At 45.9% G+C, this 24952-nt stretch overlaps 2 protein-coding genes across 8 annotated transcripts in view; both read right to left on the bottom strand.

The window, feature by feature from the left end:
• Positions 1-24952, bottom strand: part of LOC119178100 (very long-chain specific acyl-CoA dehydrogenase, mitochondrial-like) — a 236796-nt gene that overhangs the window by 42763 nt on the left and 169081 nt on the right. The gene's annotated exons all lie outside the window — the stretch shown is intronic.
• Positions 5616-9934, bottom strand: LOC119178664 (DNA transposase THAP9). 2 transcript variants are annotated; one of them, XM_075891497.1, is made up of 10 exons: positions 9204-9930; positions 8806-9082; positions 8382-8596; positions 7971-8303; positions 7755-7894; positions 7524-7676; positions 7233-7409; positions 6957-7163; positions 6700-6897; positions 5616-6247 (listed from the first exon to the last, which is right to left on the bottom strand). In XM_075891497.1, exons 1-10 carry the CDS (start codon positions 9646-9648, stop codon positions 5714-5716), a joined length of 2679 nt encoding a protein of 892 aa, XP_075747612.1. In that variant the 5' UTR covers positions 9649-9930; the 3' UTR covers positions 5616-5713. The 2 variants fall into 2 exon arrangements, with proteins under 2 accessions (XP_075747612.1, XP_075747609.1); XM_075891494.1 differs by having other exon boundaries at positions 6957-7409; positions 9204-9934.

Raw genomic sequence — 24952 nt, 5'->3', positions numbered from 1 at the left:
GCGACGATGTCGTGGTGCAAGGACATTATCGACATGTAATGTCATTTTTTTGTTAAAGCTTGTGTAGCTTATCTTTTTGTTTTCGGGATATGGTTTGATTTAGGGTTGGGGGAAATTGAGGGTGCTGCCCACCCCCTGTAAAGTTGTTTGCGCTGTGTGGCGTACATGTCTCGCCCCAAAGCCGCATTTCAGGTTACAACAACCGGGTGGTAGGTGGCGTTGATTACCACTGCCATCATCTAAACTCCCTATCATCTAAACTCCCTCATCTAAATTCCCCATCATCTAAACTCCCTAAGAAATGAGACGAGCCTAAAGCAGAGTTTTATAACAACAGCCCAAGGTGCTAGACTAGAAGAGGACGAAGCTATTGAATATTTAGGAACAAGGGTGACAGAAAAACTTCAACAAAGAAGTACTTTATGCACCACAATAGACAAAAACGAATCAAGTGGTGCAATGGCTCCATTTTCACAACAAGAGTGGGAAAGGGCTGAGAAAAGGGTTCCTAGTAGTACATCAACAGACCCAGATGGCATTCCAATTAGGCTGATAAAGACATTAGGTCCGAAGTCTAAGCAGGCTTTGAAAGAGGCAGTGAGCACAATAATAATCGATGGTGAAGTTCCCGATGGATGGAGACTTAGCAGGATGAGCATGATCTATAAAGAAAAGGGGGACAAAGCTGACATAAACAACTACCGTCCTATAACAGTGACATCAGTGGTCTACAGGCTCGCGATGCAGATTATAAAGAAAAGACTGCAGGTGTGGATAGAGGATGAGGGGGTGCTGGGGGAACTGCAGAATGGGTTTCGGAAACACAGGAGGTTGGAAGACAATCTGTTCTAACTGACGCAGTGCGTCGAAATAGCAGAAAAGGAACACAGGCCCCTGTGGCTAGCATTTTTGGATATCAAAGGAGCGTACGATAGCGTAGTTCAAGAGGAATCGTGGGGAATACTGGACACACTAGGTGTGGAACATGTAGTCACTAATCTTTTAAAGGGTATCTATAAAAGTAACAAGGTAGTTATAAAGTGGGAAAAACAGGTATCCACGCCTGCAGAGGTAAAACGGGGGGTTAGGCAGGGGTGCCCCCTGTCACCCTTATTATTCATGATGTACCTACAAGGATTAGAGGCAAAATTAGAGGGAAGTGGACTGGGATTCAACCTCTCTTTAGTCAAACAAGGAAAACTTATTGATCAGGCACTACCAGCATTAATGTACGCAGATGATATAGTGATAATGGCCAACAACAAGGAAGATTTGCAGAGATTGATGGACATCTGCAGTAATGAGGGAGATAGGTTACATTTTAGATTCAGTAAGGAAAAATCAGCAGCCATGATTTTCAATGACAACGAAGGTAGTGAGCTTAGAATACAGGAGGTCACGTTAGAGATAACAGATAAATACAAATATCTGGGCATATGGATAAGCAATGGGACCGAGTATCTGAGGGAACACGAAATATACGTGACGACTAAAGGTAACAGGAATGCAGCAGTCATGGAAAATAGGGCACTGTGGAATTACAATAGGTATGTTGTTGTGAGAGGAATATGGAAAGGGGTCAAGGTTCCTGGGCTGACGTTCGGCAATGCGGTCTTGTGCATGAGATCAGAAGTTCAAGCAAGATTAGAAATTAAGCAACGTGGAATAGGTAGGTTTGCTTTAGGAGCTCACGGGAATACACCAAATCAGAGAGTACAAGGTGATATGGGATGGACATCATTTGAGGGCAGGGAAGCTAGCAGCAAGATGAAATTTGAGAAGCGATTGAGAGAAATGGGGGAAGAGCGTTGGGCTAGAAAGGTTTTCAGCTACTTGTACATGAAGAATGTCGATACAAAATGTAGGAAGCGAACCAGGAAGTTGACTGGTAAATACTTAGAAAACAGCAGGTGGCCAAACCGAAAAGAACTACCGGTTAAGAAGAAAGTGAAAGAAACGGAGACTGACATGTGGAGAATGGGCATGATTAAGAAGTCCGCACTAGAAATCTATCGAACTTTTAAGCAGGAAATTGCCAAGGAAAGGATCTATGATAATACTCGGGGTAGTTCTCTACTATTTAAGGCCAGGACGGGAGTACTGCGAACCAAGACATATCGGGCCAAATACGAAGGAAGAGACACAGTATGCAGTGCGTGTGGAGAGGAAGAAGAAACTGCCGAACACTTGATAATGTTCTGTAAAGGGCTTCACCCTATAGTTCAGGATGATGGCGCAGAGTTTTTCAAAGCACTGGGGTTTAGGGACCGGGAAGGCAAAATAAACTTTAAGCGGGTAGACTTAACTAGAAGGAGGTTATCTGGGAATCCCACAAGGCTCAGTTCGTGGCTAAAGTCAAGGCACGAGTGAAAATTAAACTCTTCACTGCAAAGTACGAATCCTCAAACTCACTTTTTAAGGAAAAAAAATATAGTTTTTGGTTAATTAGGTATTATGGCTTGGTGGCGCTAGCCACCGCCCGATCTAAAGGGTACAGCCATATCCATCCATCCATCATCATCATGGTTGTGACAGTGGTAGCGCAAGTAGTGACCCCTGGTGGAAGGCAAGCTATGGTGGCGGGTGAGAGTTGAGCGAGGCTCTTCTACGCGTGGTGGTTGCCGCGAACAGTTGTCTCTAGGGTGGTTCCTCGGCGCGTGGTACCGCGGCCCGCGTGCCGGGGGGGGGGGGGGGGGGCCACGTGGTAAGTCAAGCGTTGGCGCCGCCGCCTTGGGCATGTTATTGTATGTTTGTGGTGTTATTGTGTTTGTCATGGAGTGTATGGTAATAGTGTGTATGGATGTCCTAGTGTGTTAATTACGATTGATGTATCGATTCTGCGGACGATATCGTCGTTCGAAAGTAGTTAAATAAATGTGTATTGTTTGGTTTGTACCAACCGTGTCTACTGCGCCCTTTCAATCTAAGAGCATGGTGGTGGCGCTCGCTCGTCACATTGAAACCCCACGACATCAATGACATTGTTCGGAACATACCCGTTAAAATAAGGCTCTTTGCTGATGATTGTATTATATACCGTGAAATTACCGCACCCCACGACCAGATAACATTAAATAAATCTTTGGACCGAATTCAAATATGGTGCACAAACTGGCAAATGTTCATCAACAAAATGAAAACTGTCGCAATGAAAATTAGTCCCAAAAGCACCCTATAACGTTTTCTTACTGTTTTGATAATGAACCTCTGGAAGTAGTAACTAACTATAGGTATCTGGGAGTTATCATTTCTCACGATCTTAAATGGAATGACCACATTGACTACATACATATAAAGGCAATGAAAAAACTCTGGTAGTTAAGGAGGCGCTTGAGTAAGTCCTCTCCAGAAGTTAAAATATTAGCTTATAAAACATTTGTTCGGCCACTCCTGGAATATTGTGCCCCTGTTTGGGATCCATACACAAAAAGAAACATTTCAATATTGGAAAAAATACAGAGGAAATCAGTTAGGTTCATCTTTAATCAATACAGCTGGGAAGCATCAGTCACATCTCTTCAAGAAACGGCTGAGCTGGCAAAATTAGTAAATCGCCGATACCGCGAACAAATGAAACTATTTCACCTTCTTTATCACGGACAATTAGGGATCAAAAAGGATACATATCTAAAAGACTCCCACTGGCGGCCTACTCGGTCCCTTTATAATAAAAAAAGTAAGTGAGTTCTCTAGTCGCACCAGCATTTTCCAGTATTCTTTTTTCCAGAGACCTGCAACCAATTGGAATTCTCTCCCTTCAGCTGTGGTAGAACACCCGTCGCTATCATCCTATCTACAGGCCCTTCAGTCTATGGGACATAGCTCTGACATAGTTTCACATGAACCCGGACGCTTTTTTTTTCTTCCATATGTTTGCGTATTCAAGTTTTCACTAGTTATTTAAATATCTTGCTGCTGTGCTTGAATGAACTGGTACTCTTTTTCTTTTGCTGTTATTATCGCCGCAATGCTTCATATGTGTTTATTGTAACCTTTATTTGTATTTACTTGTACCCACTCCTGCCTAAGGTCTGAAGATTGGACCGGCAGTGCTGTAATAAATAAATAAATAAATAAATACCTCTTACATGCCGCGAATAGGCAGCGTCAGCCCAAGCTTGGCGTACACTAAGTCATGCTCTTTTGGATGTCGCACCTATTTTTTTGGTTCCGCTCTCACCATTAGCTACTATAGCTGCCACAGGCATCCGTGACCACAGGGGCATGCTTAGCATCAATGAAGTGTTAATTATGGGCGTTAGTCATCAGGATGAAGATATATCACAAAGAATAAACATGGACGAACTTATAAAAAATGGTGCTTTAGATGTTGAACACCACCAGACATTGTAAAAGCTCTCTTTTGTCAATGTACAGTAAGCAGTAAAGTACCTCTGTAAAGAAACGTATTACCATGGTCCTTCAATACTTTTTTCTGGTCATGAAACTCCCGCGAAAGTTTCATATAGGGACACAAGTGGCCACCAGAGGCGCCACCGTAAACAGGAGGGCATCGATCGGCCGCGCTTGGCAGGGCTGTAGCGCGTTCGCGGAAGCGTTTCCCATCAAATACACTTCTTCAGATATTTTCCTTCTCCGTGTTATCGCTAACAAATCATAGCAGCTATTAGTATTGTCAAAGTGGTCCATGATGCGCGTTGTCAAATTGCCTAAGTCTTTGACTGCTGGCAATGTTTTAACTGAGTTCGTCTGTCAAGTGACGCGCATTCGTAGCGTTCCTAAATTTCTCGATTCCTGCATAGCCGCTTTTGGGGCTTAAACCGAACACTGTGACTGGTTCTAGATGACTGAAAGGTTAACATATTTTGCGCTAGAGATTGCGGAGCAGCCGTGCTCTGGCTGCACGTAACGTTCATTTTCGGAATAACTATCACTTTATTCCATATGGCATCACGAAGCAGCCAATAGAAGTTCGCGTGCCAATAAACAAATCTGTGTATCAGGGTGACTTGACATTAATAGCCTTGAAGTACCTCTTGAGGGATATCGTTAGTGAAACATAGCTGAAAAATTAAAAGCTCAGAATGAGACACCACAAGACAGAGAGGGATGCTCAAGTTGTGCTCTTTTCTTTTTTTTCTTTGATGTCATAATTAGCGCCCCTGATTTTAAAGATTAAAAAATGAGATGAAACTGTTGTGAGCTGCTAGATATAGGCACTACGTGCTATTTCGAAGCGAGAGCTTTTGTTTTTACGCATGCAGATTTGATAACGCAGCCGAGTTTTGATATACGCGGCTTTTTTTTTATCCATTCCCATGTACTCTCCCAATGACCACGACTTCTAAGTCCGCGTTCTAATTAGCCACCCTGTTCCTTCTACGCGCACATAGAAATCAACCAGGATCTTCCTTCAACCCAGTTATTCAGTTTAAACGAATCAGTTGTACATGAAACTGCATTGCTCTTTTTGAATATTTCTAGAGATTTTCTTTATGCACTTAGATATCTCTTTCAATCCAACTTGAGCTTTTTATGTGCGAGATATTTCTGCCTAACGAAAGCAAATCTGTGTGCCACTTACCTAGCAGGGGGTAACATTTTGAATTTGGCAACTACGCTACGCGGCAATCGTCGAGAATTCGAAACTGCCATGAGCACAGGCACATAGTTTATTCAAATCTGCGTTTCAAAACTGTGGATGAAAGTTGGGAGACGGAGTGGATGACACAACAAAAATCATTGAAAAAATTTATGTCCCTGGTTTCCTCCCTCCTTTGGCCGGGCAGGATAAACGACGTCCGCCAGCACGAAACAGTTTGTTCTGCTCACGCGTAAAAAAATGCAGACGGCACTTAATAAAAAAGTGCACAACTTCTGCCGTAGTGCTCACGAAATGTGAGCCACAGCCAACACTGGCCGAAGAAGTGCGGTCGTCCAGCAGGATGTTCTCAACAATGTTCATGTAAACACTGGCACAGGCTATTTTGTCCACCGTGCACATTTCCACATGTTCTTCCACAATTTGCAAGAGCCGCAGTAATTTCTCCGATGGCACTTGCAAAAATCCTCTTGTCTTGATTTGAGTCAATGCAGTTGGCTCTCGGGAGTTGCTTCTGAGTGTTTGGAGGCAGTCCTTGCAGCTTATTTTAGCAAACTTTTTTGCTACATACCCACCAAGGTAATCCAAAATACAGTCCCTCGTTGACTCGGGATGAATCATGTCTTGCATGCATTCAGCAGGCTCCAGCAGTATATCGTCAAAAAGAACTGCCAAGGTATCAATCTGAAACATATTTTGCGTTATCACAATGGCCAGAGTGAGAAATTTGTAAAGTAAAATATAAAAATGCAGAATAAAACTTCTAGGCGCTTAAGCAAAAAAAAAAAAAAAAAAAAAAAAATTTTTTTTTTTTTTTTTTTTTTTTTGCTTAAGCAAGTGATCTTATCTTCTTTCTAATATATATATGTGTGTCGTAGTAGTAATAAATCAGTTGAAAGTCTGCGCTCGTCCTCGTCTCTTATGTTAGTTGTCTGAAGTTTTACGCGCCTAGAAGTTTTATATGGATTACCAACTAGCCCAATCCCACACTTTACTTAAGCAGAATAAAAGTCTGTTCTATATCATACGACCAGACGTGCATGTCATTAGCATCAAAAAGCTAGACGACATTCAGCACGTTTACGATGCACAAACACCCTACAAGCAGCATTGGTGGGTGCTATTCAAATGTTTACCTGATTAACAGTAGGCTCTTTATGTTGAAAGAGATCCTGCATTTTCAAGAGGAGACGCGGACCATCCCCTTCAACCGAGGCTCTCTGTGGAGGACGGATCAAGTTGTTCACCGAGAGCAACCGGTAAATGAACAAAAATTGCTGAACAGTTGGCTGTCCCCCTGCTCCAGCGACATGTCTTGCGATGCCAAAAAATCTCTGAAAAATATAAAAGTGTGAAGAAAACGTCTTCAACGAGCAAAAACGTTTAAATGTACCTCGAGGTGGTCTTGTCCAAAGTTGCCAACTAAAACATAGCGAAAGCCACAATTCAGCAGCTTTTCAACAAGCGTCACTGTGCTGTGCAAAGTCATTCTCAAAGCATTGCATGTTGGCTTGCTGAGAAAGAAGAGTTGCTTTTGCTTTGGTAAACTCTGGTTGTAAGTGTGCCACCTGTCAAGCCATTCGATGTTCTCCTTCAGCGTCTGAAAAACAATCTGATTTAAGTGGAACTTCAAAGGATGTGACAGTAGGTTTGAAATATTAGGGCTTACAGAAATGTGTTCCGCTTCATTGTACTGCACATCTTGTGGCCTTTTAGAATTGAAGCAGTCGAATAGACTATTCATTCGCCTCGCAAAATCCGAAGTTGCTTTGGAGCCACGAAGTTTCACACATTCTTCTCTACTGCGATAGAAGTCCATTGCTGAAGCAGTGCTTTCACTGAAGAGCTGAAATGTTTTAGAGAAGTTATATGGCAGAGTGTTGTATTCTGATGAAGCAACACCACTTTTTGTTACACATACTGATTAATGACTCATGCTAGAGCAGCTGTTATGTCTTACCTGGACAGCAAGTCTCACACTCAGTTTTTGGAAAGCGTTGGGGCTGATGTGAGCTTTCGTAAGCTTTGGCACAGCCCGAAGTCCAGCTTGCTGCTCCTCGTAGTCCAGCAGAGCTTCAAAGTGGGAATGCTGTACTTCTTTGTCACCAGGCAACTGTTACATTTATAAAAAGGCTGTGAGACAAAGTTAGCCAGAGCACTGTGATGACTTATCTTAAACTGTTTTACGCACCAGGAACTTTCCGGCCTTCAAAAGGTTATTCCTGATGCACTTGAAGATGTGCGGCGGGTCAATTATAGCCTGAATGACTTTGGAGGAGTCACATGGATGCTCAAACGATGTTGATACTCTTGTGACATCACCACTGACACCTAAAAGAAAGGCATTTCTATTATTAAAATCACTTACTAAATACCTTGAAAATAAATAATGACTGCAAATATTTACCCAAGGAGTTCAGTGCTGATCGGTTCGAAGTTGAGTTATCGCAAGTGACTGCCTCCACAATGACGCCGGCATTCGATAGGAGTACAATGCACTGCAGGATCAGTTTGGCAACAGTGGATCCTGGTGCAGCCCCGGACGTGCAAAACGCTCCGACAGTCTGCGACCAGCCACCAAGGAATGGTCGGAAAAGGAACACCAACACGTGGTCCCCATCTTTCACTTGGTCAGTCGGCTTCGTGTGCTCTGCTAAGTCCACCTTTCCAAGCAGTGCCATATCCGATTCCCTGACGTGAAGGCTCTTTCTCACGCTCATCTCATCAAACATGAGGACACCTAAAGAAAAAAAAATATTTCAGCTCTTTACCTAGAGTCCAGAAAAATCAAATGCAAAAGAAAAAAAAAGATAAAAACCTCGCCGTTCTCTCTTTGGAATCTTTTCCACTTTGTCTTTGAGGATGTCAAATAAATTTTCATCAAATCCGAAGCCGGCCTTCAGATTTTTCAGATAGGAGTAGAGTGTGCGAGGGTGTGGTAGAGGCAGAAAATTATTCTCGTGAAGAAATGTATAAACTGCTGTGGATTTGATTTTCAGCAGTAAACAATCGTAAAGCCATTCCTTTTTATACCTGCAATAAATAAAATGCAATTTTTGTGGTCACGATTCTGCTACAGCTCAAGCAAACAGCACCATCAAAGTAAAACAAAATATTGCGTTTTGTCCCACGGCTTCACTTAGTAGTTTCTGTCAATATCCAGAAAGCAAACGAATGCGCACCGAACATCGCACTTCACATAAAATTGCACACACACACAAACTTTACAAACCGGATCTTACCGTGCTGCTTTCGCAGACTTCATATTTGCTTTCATGATGCACTGGTCTATAATGAGCTTCTCGCGGTCTGAAAGCTTGTGAATATCTGCATACACTCCATTCTTTCTATTCGCGTGCGCCTCCGCTTTTGTGAGTTTCCGCTGACATGACTGAAGCTGTTGCTTCACGCTGCGAAGTTGGGCCTTCACTCTCTGTAGCTCCGACGCTGAACAAACGGTGACCTCTGTTTGACACTCTGCATCAGCGTAGCCATTGCGATTCTCAGTTCTCACAACATCTGCAAAGAGTGAGAAAGGGCAATATTTATAAGGGAAGGAACCAATTTGGTTAGCGTAGTGAGCGAATTTTGTTAGCGTGGTGAGCGGGTAGGATACTTGCAAACTTTGTGCCAGACTTACCTTCGATTTCTTTGTCGGCTGCACTGGAGACGTCTGCATTCGCGACTGTCGCATCACAATCCGGAGAAAGCTCTCGCGGCCTTTTTAGAGGTGGGCCCTTCGTTGCACGCGAACGCTGCTTTGGTTTCGAGAGGTAGGAAGGCAAACCTTCAAAAATCCTTGGTACGGCGTCTTCCACCAGTCTCGGTCGTTCTCGGGGCAGCGAAACGATGTCTCCGTTCACAGTGCACACGTCCGCACGTACAATGTCACTGGCGTCGAAATGTTTTTCACACACGCGAGCGTACTTTGATTCGAACGAAAATCCGGCAGTCTCCTGTCGCGGGATCGCACGTTTCCACCTGACGCGTTGTTCTGCGTTGGCTGGTAAACAGAACAGGGAAACTTTTTCGACGGTGCCCTTGTATCCAGAATGACAGCCCGGCACGCAGCAGGTGTTGGGCATCGCTGTCAACACGATGCGACCGCGAAAAGCTAAAAAGGGGGGCGATCAGCACGACCACCACAACTCCGCGCCAACAGTCCGCTAATGGCGGCCAACAGAGCAGCCGGCCGGGCCGGCTTCCTCGTCCCCCGTCTAGCTACGCCAGCGCCGCGGCGCGGAAAGTGCGGGCGGTATATGAAGCTCTCCCATTGAGTGACGCGGGAGTTTCATGACCAGAAAAATATTGAAGGACCATGGTATTACTTTCATGTTATAAAGATTCCTATGACGAGAAAATGAAGCAATTTTTTTGTATTTTTCTAAAATACTTTTTATATTGTATCCGTAAAATTTGTCCCTGTATTCAGCAAAGTCCCTTTAATACGAACTTGAAGGGACCACAATCATTTGTTTCCCTATCAGAATTGCTCTCAAAAACCAAACGCTTACATGCCAAGTGTGCCCAAATATGTTGCTTGGAAACACTGAATGGAGCATACTTACAATGGGGAGAAAAGGAAGAAGAAAAGCATTTATTTGGCTCAGCTTGATAAAAACTATGCTTTCAAGAAGAGCATTCACAATATTCTAACAAGTACTCTATTTTGCGAGTTTATATTAAAAAATATGCTTATGAATAAATTGCTACCACAATTTGACAATAAAATTGTAGGATGACCATACTTTGATGATTACAAAAAAGTAAAAATGAAGAGACAAGCACAATTTTCCTTCAAAGAACAGAAAATTCATTATTCTGGTTGTTCACCTTTTGAGAGGTTGTTTTACTGGCTTTGCTATCATTTTTCAATGCGCCTCCATTGCATACCCTGACAAAGCCAATACTATACACCAAGTTGCATGTGAAAGTCCGCAAGCTTTTCTTTGAGGTTTGAATATCTTCTTATTTTCGGCCAACAGTAACTTTTCCGGAACAACGTTCAACTGATGATCTCCATTTACGCCACTCACGATCACCAGCCTTGGGCACACAAAAAAAATTCGGCAGATTCCACGTACCTGAGAATCGACGTAATACAAAACATGCGGAGGGAAGGTGAAGCTGTTCCAATTTTTTTTTATTGAGTGACACGTCATTAAATGACGCTAAACATATGCAAAAATGTTGCACGCACAGACATATGTTGAAGAGTTGTAGATGCTTGTCTAACCAGTTGTTTGCACTTGTACAACGATGTCAACTGGAACATAGGTATCAGCAACACCAGAAGCTGATATGAAGTGCTGATGCTTGCGAAGATGCTGGCCCTGGACACTGCTACATAAATCAATTTCAGCACATGGCAACTAACCACGATTGACAGTAACCTAATGTGACGGCTGTATCAAAGGAGTACAAATGTAATGTTTTTAAAATTGGGTAGGCAGCAATGCAGCCACTATTGACGGTTAATGAAGATTAGTGTCTATATGAAAGGTGGTTCTGAGACCTGGCGTAGCTCTGTGGTAGAATGCTTGACTAGCAAACAGAATGCTTGGTTTTGATTTCTTCAGGGACCTTGAAATTTATTATTCGCATTCGTCGGGGGGGGTCAGTGCCTATGTCAAACTTTCTTTAACACTAACATTTATTCTACGTCTTCTTTGGGTCGACGCTACCGATATTGGGTATTGCCTAACGCTCACGTCTTAAAATTGCCTATGGGTGTTTTCAACGTTCCTGGGTAAATACCAAGTGTCAATGACCTGTGGCACATACCTGCATAACTGTGGCACATACCCATCCAGCGCATAACGTATTCATCATACCATGGATGGATATATGGATGGATGAATGGATGGATGGATGGATGGATGGATGGACGGATGGATGGACGAACGAACGGATGGGTGGGTGGACGGATGTATGGATGGGTGGGTGGGTGGGTGGGTGGATGGATGGATGGATGGATGGATGGACGAACTCAAAGTCGTCGAAGTTCGCTAAGAAATGCTTCGGAATTAAAAGACACGATGCAGCTATATTTAATGTCAAAAATGACCTTCTTTTGTCTTGTACTGTCATAGTAAAAATGGCACACCACAATTTGCTAAAAGATTTTCATTTCTTGATTGATTGTGATGAAACTTGTTGTGCTTGTGTATATATGCGTGCTCATTTTAAATATAAAATTACTTTTCTTGTTTAAATTGTGGTTTTTAGCATACAAAATATTTATTGTGCCTTTGGGGAGCAGGATTTTTTTGAAACTAAGAGAGCTACAAGTTAAGTTTACATATCACAATAATCCGGAATCAGGACTGTGTGCAATACCACAAAAATGGATGTTCTAAATCGATTTTACCAAAAGTTATGGTACCTTAAACATTTGTGTCCGAGTCAGTTTCAAGCTAGAATTTCACTGGCAAGTGTTCAAGATTCCACAATTTTTCTTCTAGTTGACTTAGAACATTAATTTTTGATGCATTGCAGTCAGCTTTATTTTCAAATTATTTTGATATGCTTATTCACTTTGTAACTTTCTTAGTTTAGGCAGAAGCTTGCTTCTCAAAAGGTACACTAAATATTTATTATTTCAAAAACTACTCTCAACACAAGAAAAATATTTTCCCATTTGAAATCAGCACACATATATACATACACTTGTCAAATTTCATTAAAATTGATCTAGAAATAAAGAAGCTTCTTTTTAAGTACCATGTCCCCCCTTCACTGGGAAGAGATACAATATGCACAGGCCCTATGCAAAAAACAACAACAACAAAAACTGACCACATGTGCTCAGGCGCCATTGTGTGATGGCGATGACAACGCATCCGGCCCCTCTGATGGTAGTGCTAGTGCGCAATTTGTGGTTTTGGTTTCATATGATTACAATGCACAATCTTGCTCCAGTTTTCACTTTCATATAGCTTTTTTTTTTTTCACCCCCTTCCACTTACCTAGCACTTTCCCCTCTAGGCAAGCCCTTATAATCTCCTGTTCTCTACTGTACTCTTGTTGGGGAACTGAATAATGCCATGAGAATAGGAAAGGACCAATGCTTTTTGTTGCTTTCTTTTCTGATAAACCCAGCCTATTCTCCACCAACAGTCTAGAGATGAGGAAGATAGTCAAATCTTTTTATAGCGAACCTCACATTGAAGATTTCTCAGATTAACAACTTGTTCGAAAATCTCCCTCCGAATGTCTATTGGTTTAATGCAAAAATATTTCACTACTACGAACTTCAAAATACCAAATGTTTAAGAATAACGTATCGAATTTATGCCCCTCATATCTTCACAGCACTTCAAAATAACAAATAGTGATTTTAAAAAGTTACTAGCAGCTGTGCAAATAATGCCCATCTTTGTACCGCCCACTATTATTATTATCAGAACGCCCGCACATTTCTCAGTGTGCCCGCCCTATTCCCAACTCCAACTAAGCGCTTGCCCCCTAGCGACCGCGCCTGGAAACAACAGTAACAGGATCAATGTTACCACGCTGCGTACATTGAGAAGTGACCGCATAGTTTCTTTATTTTCGCTATGCAGCCCGTGCAATGTCCAAAGACCATTGAAGTGTGCCACAATGCATGGCATTGTGGTGGAAAGATGGCAACGTATCGTTCGATCACTTCCGAAAGGATGCAGATGACGCGCGATCGAGAACGGTGCAAATCGGAAACTTGTGCATTAAAAAAAAGGTGACAGAGACTACAGTAGTTTGTTGTAATCACTTTGCTCACGATGACTTAATTCTTCTCAATGAGTACACCCTTGTATAGTTAAACTTGCTTAACAAACCTCTATATAACGAATTCCTTGATATATCGAAGTTTTTCTATTCCCCGCCGTTGCTCCATAGAAGAAAATGTATTTTTGACCTTTATGTAAGTAAGTAACAGCGCGAGACAACCTTGATATAACGAATTTTCCACACAGACAATCCAGGAATTTCGCTCCGCCTTTTGGCATTTTGGTACGAGCATGCATCTTCCATGGCTGCTTCGCCGCCGCTGAGGCGCGAAGCGGCGGTGGTGCGTACGGCACACGAAACGAGAGCAAGCGCTCGTTCCTGAGCGCCCGCTGGCGGGCCTGCACCCCACGACCCGGCGTTGCCTCCGTTCTCGCCGCAACGGGTGCATGCGCGGGTGTCTCCCCCCCACACACACACACTTCAAACCAAAATAAAAAAAAGAATACTTTTGCACGTTGGCAGCGCCACGCTTTTAGTCAGCGTCACATACTGTTACATGTGTAGATTAACGAATGGCCAGGCGGTAGCGACTACCGTGAACAGTAGGCCATCAGGCCCGTGAAGAACATGAGAAGAGGTTGAGCCTAGCGCCCAGAACAAACTGTATTGTTCCCAAAACATCCCCCCCCCCCCCCCCCCGCCGTGCCAGGCTTGCACAGCTCAATGCAATTACTAGCACCGCGGGGGGGCGCTGCATTTGAGCCAACATTGTAGCACTCCTCCCCTCTTAGGAGGAAGACTATGGGGAGTACCTATTCACCGGTATCCTAGTCCTCGTGCCGCGTCGTAAGTTTGGTGTGCTAGGCGTAGGCATGACAGAGTCACTGTTCATATGCACACCTCTGTTGAGCGCAGTCCCGTCGCTCTCCCTGGCACAGCTACTCCCAGAGAAGCTAGTTCCAGGTTGCTGTTCCTGATGAGGCACTTCTGGAACGGCTGGTGCATGAAGAAGCGGCGGCTCCAACTGTGGTGGAGCTGCAGCGATAGCAGTTTCAGGAGAGGCCAATGTTTCTGTCATCACCAGGCGCAAGTGGTTGCTGCGTCAGTTTCCCAAGGTGCCATCTTCAAAACGGACACTGGCTGATGACGGACTAATGTCCACAACACTGGCAGGCACCCAAAGTATACCCCTGCGAAAGTTTCGGGCGTACACATCATCACCTGGCTGCAGTGATGGTGCCTGCAGGGACCCTCTGTCAGCATAAAACTTCTGCTTGAGTTGTTTTAGGAATACAGACGTCTGCAGGCTTGGCCTGAGGACATCCAACGGAGTCTTGAACATTCTTCCTGTCAAGAGTTCACACGGTGGCCGACCTGTCACTTCATGTGGTGTGGAACAGAAACCTGGAGATCTGCGTTTGAAAGTTCCCAGAACCAGACTTCTTGAGTTTGTTCTTCACAGTTTGTACAACTCGTTCAGCTACACCATTTGAGGCAGGGTGACACGGCGGTACAAGCATGCGGAGTATTCCATTTCGAGTTAAGAACTCAAGGTACTGGGCACTGGTGAAAGCAGGACCATTGTCGGAAACTATGACATACCGCAGGCTATGCTGAGCGAATGCAATTCTCAATGCAGAAATGGTAGCTTCTGCAGAAGTGGAAGACACACGAAAGACTTCTATCCACTTTGAGATCGCATCCACAATAACCAAGAATGTGTGACGTAGGAATAGTCCCCCCCTAATCAATGTGAAGCCTTGACCAGGGTCGCTGTGGATGATGATGATGATATATGGTGTTTTTTGGCGCAAGGGCCATTTGATGGCCAAAGAGCGCCAGTTCATGGGACAAGGAATGTGGACAATGATTGTGATTAGCGGCTGTATAGGGGCCATAAAATTCCTTGCAATAAGGTGGGTAAAAACATACAAGTAATAAAATCATGACCATGCTGTGAAAGGTGTGTGTGGCGTGAATAGGTGACAAAAGTTGGTGATAATGAAAAACGATGGTGGACATGTATGGCATTAACACAAGTACCTCACTCGTTCATACCCTTGCGTCCAAGGGCCGTGAGGCAAGTGCTTTCCTGTGTAGCCACCGCAGCAAAAACCTCTCTGGAGAGGTCGTGCTACGGAATGCCCGGGTATATGATATGGAAATTATTAATTTCTTTTAAAAACGCTAACAATGATTTATGACTAAAAAGCGGTTCCCTACCAACGAACATTGCAGGGTGTAAAGGTATATGTTATCGGTAGGGTAACCGAAAATGCTGTTTTCTTAGAGTTTCTAAGTGTTTGCACTGAATTAACATGTGAAGGACTGTTAATGCTTCACCACATTTGTCACACAATGGTGGATCGCCACCGGACAAAAGATATATGTGTGTCGTGTATGTGTGTCCTATCCTGAGTCTCGTTAGTATTACCTCTGTATGACGCGATTTTGATACTGGCAGCCAATGACCAAGGTGTGGCTTAATAATGTGTAGTTTGTTTTGTGTGTATGTATCCCACTTGCTCTGCCAGTAGTCCCTGAGGTTTCGTTTGAGAAACGGCTTAAAATCAAGGGCCGGGATTAATATGGGTGTAGGGGCAGTGCTTTTGTGGACGGATGCAGCGAGCTGATCCGCCCTCACGTTGCCTTGGATCTCACGGTTCCCTGGCACCCAGCACACTACAACATGTTGTTTGAGTGTGTAGAGTGTACACAAAATGGAGTAAAGTGAGACAAGGACCGGGTTTTTTTGTTTTTCAAGACTGTGCAGACCACACTGAGGGAGTCTGTATAAATTACTGCTTCTTGTATTTGTAATTGTTTGATGTGTTTAGCTGCCACAAGTATCGCGTAAGCTTCCGCTGTGAAGATACTTGTGCCTGGATGTAGAGGGCCAGCATCCGAAAAGGAAGAGCCAACAGCAGCGTAGGACACAGAGGAGTTAGACTTGGAGGCATCTGTAAAGAACTCAGGACGTGTGTATTTGTGTTGAAGTTTCAGGAAGTATGTTCGGATATGGGCAATAGGTGCACGTTTTGTAACTTCTCGGAAAGACACATCGCAGTCTATAGTCTGCCACTGCCACGGTGGCGGGTATGCTACAGGAGCCATTAAACTGTATTCAAGTGACACTCCAGTTTCTTCAGGTAGACCCTTCAGGCGAACTGAGAAGGGCTGCCTCATCGAAGGCCTGTTTTGAAACAGAATGGAGCTCGACAGATCATTAATAGTAGAGTGTGAGGGGTGCTTCTTGTCTGCTTTCACCTTAAGAAAATATACAGAGGATATATAAGTTCTCTGTAGATGAAGCGACCATTCATTTGACTCAACGTAAAGGCTTTCTACAGGGCTGGTGCGAAAAGCACCCATAGGAAGGCGGATGCCCAAATGGTGCACGGGGTCCAGCATCTTCAAAGCACTTCGAGTTGCAGACTGATAAACAACGGCCCCATAATCTAAGCGGGTGCGAATGAGGCTTCGATACAGATTCATAAGGAATTGCCTATCACTACTCCAAGTAGTACGTGACAACACTTTTATAACATTCATGGCTTTTAAACATTTTGTTTTTAAATACTTGATGTGCGGTACGAAGGTCAACTTGTTGTCCAAGATTAAGCCTAAAAATTTATGTTCGGCTTTGACAGACAGATGCCCGTTCAGTCGAATGTCAGGTTCCGAGTGCATGCCTCTCTTTCGAGAGAACAAGACACGGGTGCTTTTTTATGGGTTAAGTCGAAATCCGTTTTCATCTGCCCATATGGAGACCTTGTTTAAACCCAGCTGAACCTGCCACTCACACATTGCCAAGTTGCATGACTTGAAGCCAAGCTGAACGTCGTTGACATATGTACAATAGAACATATTGCGGGGGATGGTCAAGTGCAATGAATTCATTTTGATAATGAAAAGTGTGCAACTAAGTACACCACCTTGTGGCACGCCTGTTTCCTGGACAAATGTTTGGGAGAGAACACTGCCCACACGGACATGGAATGTCCGGTATGACAGGTAACTTTCGATTATGTGAAACATTCTTCCGTGCACACCAAGGTGGGACAGGTCTCTTAGAGCTCTTAGAATTCCAAAATGCCATGTTGTATCATAAGCCTTTTGAATATCGTGGAACACAGAGAGAAAATATTGTTTATGGACGAAGGTGTCTCTGATCTGTGCCTCGATACGAACAAGGTGGTCTGTGGTGGATCTACTTTCTCGAAACCCGCACTGAAATGGGTCGAGCAAATTGTTTGTTTCAAGAATATGTACGAGTCGCCAGTTTATCATTTTTTCAAAGACTTTGCACAAGCAGCTTGTAAGTGCAATAGGCCAATAACTTAAAGCTAAAGAAGGGTTCTTGCCCTCTTCCAAAATGGGAATAATAATAGCCTCTTTCCAGGAGGTAGGGATAGTGCCTGAGAACCAGATAGCATTGTACAAACAAAGTAAGGTTTTTCGTGTTTCGGCTGGTAGGTTTTTTAACATTTCATACACCACACTGTCAGAACCTGGGGCAGAAGTACTGCAGGAGTTTAGAGATATTCGGAGCTCAGCTAGACTGAAAACTTGGTTATATGCCTCGTATCTAGTGGATTTGTGTTCGAGTTTCTGCTTTTCTATTCTTGTTCTGTATTTTTGGAAAGTGTCAGTATAGTGGGACGAGCTGGATACCCGTTCAAAGAGTGCACCGAGGAAGTTTGCCTGATCTTCCAAGGTATCACCCTCAGTGTTTACGAGTGGAAGTGTGTGTACTTGTTTTCCTGATACCCTACCGACCATGTTCCAGACTTTAGCTTCCTGTGTGTATGAATTGATCCCTGACAAAAACTTCTGCCAGCTTGCTCTTCTGGCCTGCCGACGCGGTCTCCTGCCTTGAGACTTTATTTTCTTGAAGGTGTTAAAATTTTCGGCTGTCGGTGAGTTCCGAAGCAGCCTCCAAGCTCTGTTTTCCTGTTTGCGCGCGTTTCGGCATTCAGAGTTCCACCATGGCACACGCCGTTTTTCAGGGTGTCCATTTGTTTCTGGGATGCATTTTGTTGCAGCATCAATCAAAAACGCTTTGAAGTAGTTGACAGCAACATCAATGTTCAAAGTACATATGTCATTCCAACCTAGACGAGCGATGGTATAAAACTGTTCCCAGTCGGCTCTGTTTATGAGCCACTTGGAAACACGTGGTGGACACTCAGTTACTGTAGTTGTGCTCAAAACTACGGGGAAGTGGTCACTTCCGTACAGATTACTGACGACTTTCCACTGGAGTAGGGGCACAAGAGATGGAGATACTATGCTTAGGTCTATGGAGGAGTAGGTGTTATTGGCGAGATTATAATAGGTTGGTTTTTTTCGATTTAGGAGACACGCGCTCGATGAGAGAAGAAACTGTTCAATCAGTCGACCTCGCGCGTCATACCGAGAGCCACCCCATAGCCTGCTATGCGCATTAAAGTCTCCAAGGAGAACATAAGGTTCCGGAAGTTCATCAATTAAAGAGTGTAAATCACGTTTTTGCAGCTGATAGCTAGGAGGAATGTAAATAGTGCAGATTGTGATCAGTTTATCAAATAGAACCGCTCGAACAGCCACTGCCTCAAGGGATGTTTGGAGTTGTAAGTGTGTGCACGCAATTGCTTGATTCACTATGATGGCAACACCTCCGGATGATGTCATGGCATCAACACGGTCCTTTCGGAAAATAACATATTTACGAAGAAAATTTGTGTGTTTTGAATTAAGGTGTGTTTCTTGTACACACAGCACTTTTCGTGAGTGTTCAAGTAAGAGTTCTTGGATGTCGTCAAGGTTTCTGAGAAGACCCCTGACGTTCCATTGTATAATTTGAGTGTTCATGATGAATGTAAAATAGTGCTGTGTGTACGAAAAACGAGTGGCTGTTTAGACAGGGAGTTTGAGTTCACTTAACAGGGCCATCACCAGGCCCTGTTATCTGCTTTTTTGTTTTCTTGGCGCGCTCCAAGGAGCCACGCCGCTCTTTCGGCACCAAGGGTACCGATGTATCCATTGCCTCCTCGGAGGCACTGGATGCCCGCACGTGCGGGCTGTTAGTTCGAATTTTGGGCCTCGCCTGGTGAGGTGAGGCCTTGAGACCCGAGGACTCTGGAGTCTCCGGTCTCTGTTTGGGAGTAAGCGGTGTAGCCTGGGCTACAGCCGCCTTAGGGGCAGGTGCCACAACCACCGGCTTGGTATGCGCGGTCCGAAGGAGTGGGGAGGGCTGGTGCGGCGGTGCCCCCTGATGCGCCACATCAGCGTATGTAGGTCCTAGAATGGTGCTACTCTTCGCCGTGCTTCCTTAAATGAAATGTTCTCCTTCACCTTCAACGTAATTATTTCTTTTTCTTTTTTCCGGTATGTGCAGGAGCGTGAATATGCGGCATGGTTTCCTTTGCAGTTTACAAAGTGTGGCAGTTGTTTTTAGTTCTCAGACACGTGGCCTAGGACTCCACATTGTGCACAAGTTTGGCGACCACGACAAGTTTTAGAGCCATGGCCATACCTCTGGCATTGGAAGCAACGACGAGGGTTTGGTATGTATGGCCTGATAGATGTCTTCGTGTACCCTGTTTGAATAGATTCCGGTAGTTTACTGGATGCAAACGTGAGCATTAAGTGTTTTGTCGGTGTTTCCTTATTATCTCTTCTGATGATGATTCTCTGTACATTAGTGACATTTTGGCTCTTCCACCCCTCCAAGAAGAACGCTAACATCATCTTAATACATAAGAAAGGAGATGACAAGGACTTGAAGAATTACAGGCCGATCAGCTTGCTCTCTGTAGTATACAAGCTATTTACAAAGGTAATTGCTAACAGAGTAAAGAAAACATTAGAATTCAATCAACCAAAGGAACAAGCAGGATTTCGAACAGGCTACTCAACAATTGACCACATTCATACTATCAATCAGGTAATAGAGAAATGCTCAGAGTATAACCAACCACTATACATAGCCTTCATAGATTACGAGAAGGCGTTTGATTCAGTAGAAATATCAGCCGTCATGCAAACACTGCGGAATCAGGGCGTAGATGAAGTATATATAAACATTCTGGAAGAAATCTACAGGGGATCAACTGCTACCATAGTGCTTCATAGAGAAAGCAACAGAATACCAATCAAGAAGGGTGTAAGGCAGGGGGACACAATTTCCCCAATGCTGTTTACCGCGTGCTTACAGGAGGTTTTCAGAAGCCTAGAATGGGAACAGTTAGGGATAAGAGTCAATGGAGAATACCTTATGTGGGGAACTGTGGGCGCAGGTTAGCCAGATGAGGACAGGGGACGTTCGAGGACAACGAGAGACTTTTATACACACGAAGACGGACAAATGGATACACACAACATAAACTCACACAGATATACACGCGCTAACGGTCCTACGCGAAGAGAGTTAACGTTCTTGTTTGTCCACTCACATTCTACGCTTGGGGCGTGAACGTTGCTCTTCACCTTGAGCTCTCTGGTAGTCAGGAGGCGCGATGCCTGGTGCTTGCGGAGTTCCTACCGAGGCGGGGCTCGGTCTAGAAGATAACCGCCAGGGCCATCCCAGTACGGTGGTCAACGCCTGGGCTTGCCACCGAGAACAGCGTACCGCCGACTGCCGCGAACAGAGCTGGGACAGCGTCTCGCTCCGAGACCAGAACAGCAGCTGGCCGTGACGAACGCCGCTTCAGAACAACGTGGGTGGCGAGGTGGGGCGACGCCCAGTCCAGGACGCACCCGCGGACTTCAACGCCGGGACGAGGCCCGGGCACGGAGGGTCAGAACGAGCAGCCGGGGCGTGGCCCGAACCTGCCCTTGCTCTCTGCTCTCTGGCGAGGTGGGGCGATGCCCAGTCCAGGACGCACCTGAGGACTTCAACGCCGGGACGAGGCCCGGACACGGAGGGTCAGAACGAGCAGCCGGGACGTGGCCCGAACCTTTCCTTGCGTTCTGCACTCTGGCGAGGTGGGGCGATGCCCAGTCCAGGAGGCACCCGAGGACTTCAACGCCGGGACGAGGCCCGGACACGGAGGGTCAGAACGAGCAGCCGGGACGTGGCCCGAACCTTTCCTTGCGTTCTGCACTCTGGCGAGGTGGGGCGATGCCCAGTCCAGGAGGCACCCGAGGACTTCAACGCCGGGACGAGGCCCGGACACGGAGGGTCAGAACGAGCAGCCGGGACGTGGCCCGAACCTTTCCTTGCGTTCTGCTTTCTGGTGTTAGCCGAGCTGTCCCCGTGGCTCGGGAGCTTTTCACGTGGTACGCGCACGAGCACGCGCATAGGCGCGCTCATAGTTTTAGCGCTATCACCATCATCATGATTCCCGCGCACCTTGAATTACTAAATCGGCCCCGCACACCGATTTTCTACGTCAAAGCATGACGCACACTCTCCAGGGCAGCGTTTTATACCACATCTTCCCCCCAGTTCAAGAACAGCGAAACGCTGGGTTAAGAAGGGTCGACATGTTCATAGAGTAGACTAGAATGTTCAAGTGTCTCGCCGGCACCACAGGGCACTGTAATATACACTCAAAGATTTACCGGCATAAAAACGCACTTTGGCAGTGGTATTCTTTATCATCACCCATCCACATGGACGGATGACAGTGAAAAAAAATAAATAATAATAATAAAGGCAAAAATATGTGACAAGATTGTGCCACACCTAAAAGAATCTCTACACTTTTCAAGTGTAACTCGACTTCATGTGCCTTGAAATAACATTTCAGCTCTTAGGTTGCCATATTAAAAGCGTACAGCAGGTTTCATTTAGCTGACAATTATTCTCGGTGACTGTGGTTGTTCGTGGACCCAGGAACTCGGACGCGCAGAGCCGTGACCGTGAACACAGAAAATACATTCTCAAGTAAGACGGAGCACAACTGAAAGACATAGACAACTGACACAATACGCATAAACTGAACACATTCAACAATGATAATGCTTTTCTGTGACGATGTACCAAGGGCGTCCACACGGAATGCACGGCACCGCACGCTCGTGACCCGATGCCTAGGCCAACGACCACTCACTCATGCCGTTGCGGCGAACACAGGCGCCGGGCAGCACGATGAATTCGTCGAGTCAAGCTTGGAAGCATCGACGCCGAGTAAGTCGGGCAAACATGTCAGCGCGGGGAATTGGTTCCGCATGCAGTTCGAAGTCCATTGTCGTGTCGCAGTTCAGTTCGGAATCGGTCAACCAGGTTTGTATTCTTTCTCTTTTTCTTCCATGTACTAGCGCAAAACCAGAGCTCTTTCTTCCTATGTGCTTCTGTGTACCGCGGTGGCTTCCCGATGTTTACGTAGATAGAACAATGTTCGATCCAAACATCGGGGTCTGAGCGCCAGGCTACGTAGTCCAAAGCACGCCACATTTTTTTGGTTGTCTCGAAGTTGGTGTGCCTCCGCACGGCGCAGAGTACCATGTTGTGGGCTCACAGCGTTCCTAGCTCTACTACTACTCTGGCAGTTCCGGCCCCTCTTGCTCGAATTATGATCATCTTCTGACGCTATTTTAGGGTTTGTCATTGCCACTCGCTTTTCGTTGGGCTCCAAAGCAAGAGTCTCAGATACGCATGACGTGCTCTTTCTTTGGCCGAGAGGTTTCATCTGACGACTGCAGAGGCCATGCTGCTCTATACTTCCGTCGCCTTCAATGCCATCACATTTCTGCTTAAGACATTCACTAGCAGACCGTGTACCCAGAGCTAGATCACCACGTTCTCCAACACACACTTTTTTGGGTGTACCTGACGGATTTGTGTCCACATCATGGATAACTATCTCATCCTTGAGATTATTGACTTGGTCCTCTTCATTAACCTCCTTAAGCGCTAGCCTATTTGCAATCTCTCGGATTTCCAAGATAGCTGTGCTGATCTCAGACAACAGCTTCTCTCCTTCCTGTCGCAAACGCACACGCTCATTGTCATTTTTGCACATGTACCGTAGTTCGAAATCAATTCTCTTTTGTTCCTCATCAAAGTCTTCTTGCAACATTCGCTCTAAGTCGGCGCAAGACCACCCGACCTCCTCTCCAATACAAAGCAGTCTTTGCACGTTTACAGGCATCCTGTGTGCGACCAATTCTCGCCTGAAAGATGTTGAGTGCCGATCCTGGCAAGGCCCATGTCCGTTCCGATTGCGTGCAATTTCTCCTAATCCATCGGTTCGTCCCGCCCGTCTGGCTCTCGGCACGAAGGTAAGGCCGATCTATCCTGGAATCTATCCTGGCATCTTATGATCCTGGCATCTTATGATCCTGGCAGGTTCGCCAAAATTTGGGGGGAACTGTGGGCGCAGGTTAGCCAGATGAGGACAGGGGACGTTCGAGGACAACGAGAGACTTTTATACACATGAAGACGGACAAATGGATACACACAACATAAACTCACACAGATATACACGCGCTAACGGTCCTACGCGAAGAGAGTTAACGTTCTTGTTTGTCCACTCACATTCTACGCTTGGGGCGTGAACGTTGCTCTTCACCTTGAGCTCTCTGGTAGTCAGGAGGCGCGATGCCTGGTGCTTGCGGAGTTCCTACCGAGGCGGGGCTCGGTCTAGAAGATAACCGCCAGGGCCATCCCAGTACGGTGGTCAACGCCTGGGCTTGCCACCGAGAACAGCGTACCGCCGACTGCCGCGAACAGAGCTGGGACAGCGTCTCGCTCCGAGACCAGAACAGCAGCTGGCCGTGACGAACGCCGCTTCAGAACAACGTGGGTGGCGAGGTGGGGCCACGCCCAGCCCAGGACGCACCCGCGGACTTCAACGCCGGGACGAGGCCCGGGCACGGAGGGTCAGAACGAGCAGCCGGGGCGTGGCCCGAACCTGCCCTTGCTCTCTGCTCTCTGGCGATGTGGGGCGATGCCCAGTCCAGGACGCACCTGAGGACTTCAACGCCGGGACGAGGCCCGGACACGGAGGGTCAGAACGAGCAGCCGGGACGTGGCCCGAACCTTTCCTTGCGTTCTGCACTCTGGCGAGGTGGGGCGATGCCCAGTCCAGGAGGCACCCGAGGACTTCAACGCCGGGACGAGGCCCGGACACGGAGGGTCAGAACGAGCAGCCGGGACGTGGCCCGAACCTTTCCTTGCGTTCTGCACTCTGGCGAGGTGGGGCGATGCCCAGTCCAGGAGGCACCCGAGGACTTCAACGCCGGGACGAGGCCCGGACACGGAGGGTCAGAACGAGCAGCCGGGACGTGGCCCGAACCTTTCCTTGCGTTCTGCTTTCTGGGGTTAGCCGAGCTGTCCCCGTGGCTCGGGAGCTTTTCACGTGGTACGCGCACGAGCACGCGCATAGGCGCGCTCATAGTTTTAGCGCTATCACCATCATCATGATTCCCGCGCACCTTGAATTACTAAATCGGCCCCGCACACCGATTTTCTACGTCAAAGCATGACGCACACTCTCCAGGGCAGCGTTTTATACCACACCTTAGTAACCTGCGCTTCGCCGATGACATTGCATTGCTGAGTAACTCGGGGGACGAATTGCAACTCATGATTACGGAGTTAGACAAGGAGAGCAGAAAAGTGGGTCTTAAAATTAATCTGCAGAAAACGAAAGTAATGTACAACAACCTCGGCAAAGAGCAGCGCTTCGAGATAGGTAATAGTGCACTTGAAGTTGTAAAAGACTATGTCTACTTAGGGCAGGTAATAA

This window comes from Rhipicephalus microplus, chromosome 1 (genome assembly GCF_043290135.1).
Source record: "Rhipicephalus microplus isolate Deutch F79 chromosome 1, USDA_Rmic, whole genome shotgun sequence".
NCBI classification, from domain to species: domain Eukaryota; kingdom Metazoa; phylum Arthropoda; class Arachnida; order Ixodida; family Ixodidae; genus Rhipicephalus; species Rhipicephalus microplus.
The sequence above is the reverse complement of the archived record's forward strand: the minus strand, read 5'-3'. Positions and strand labels throughout refer to the sequence as shown.

Excerpts from the sequence above, each read along its gene's own strand:
- LOC119178664 (XM_075891494.1), bottom strand. The coding sequence starts at position 9,648 with ATGCCCAACACCTGCTGCGTGCCGGGCTGTCATTCTGGATACAAGGGC. Across the intron at positions 8,597-8,805 it reads AAGTCTGCGAAAGCAGCACG|GTATAAAAAGGAATGGCTTT; the intron begins GTAAGATCCGGT and ends TATTTATTGCAG. Across the intron at positions 7,895-7,970 it reads ATCAGCACTGAACTCCTTGG|GTGTCAGTGGTGATGTCACA; the intron begins GTAAATATTTGC and ends CCTTTCTTTTAG.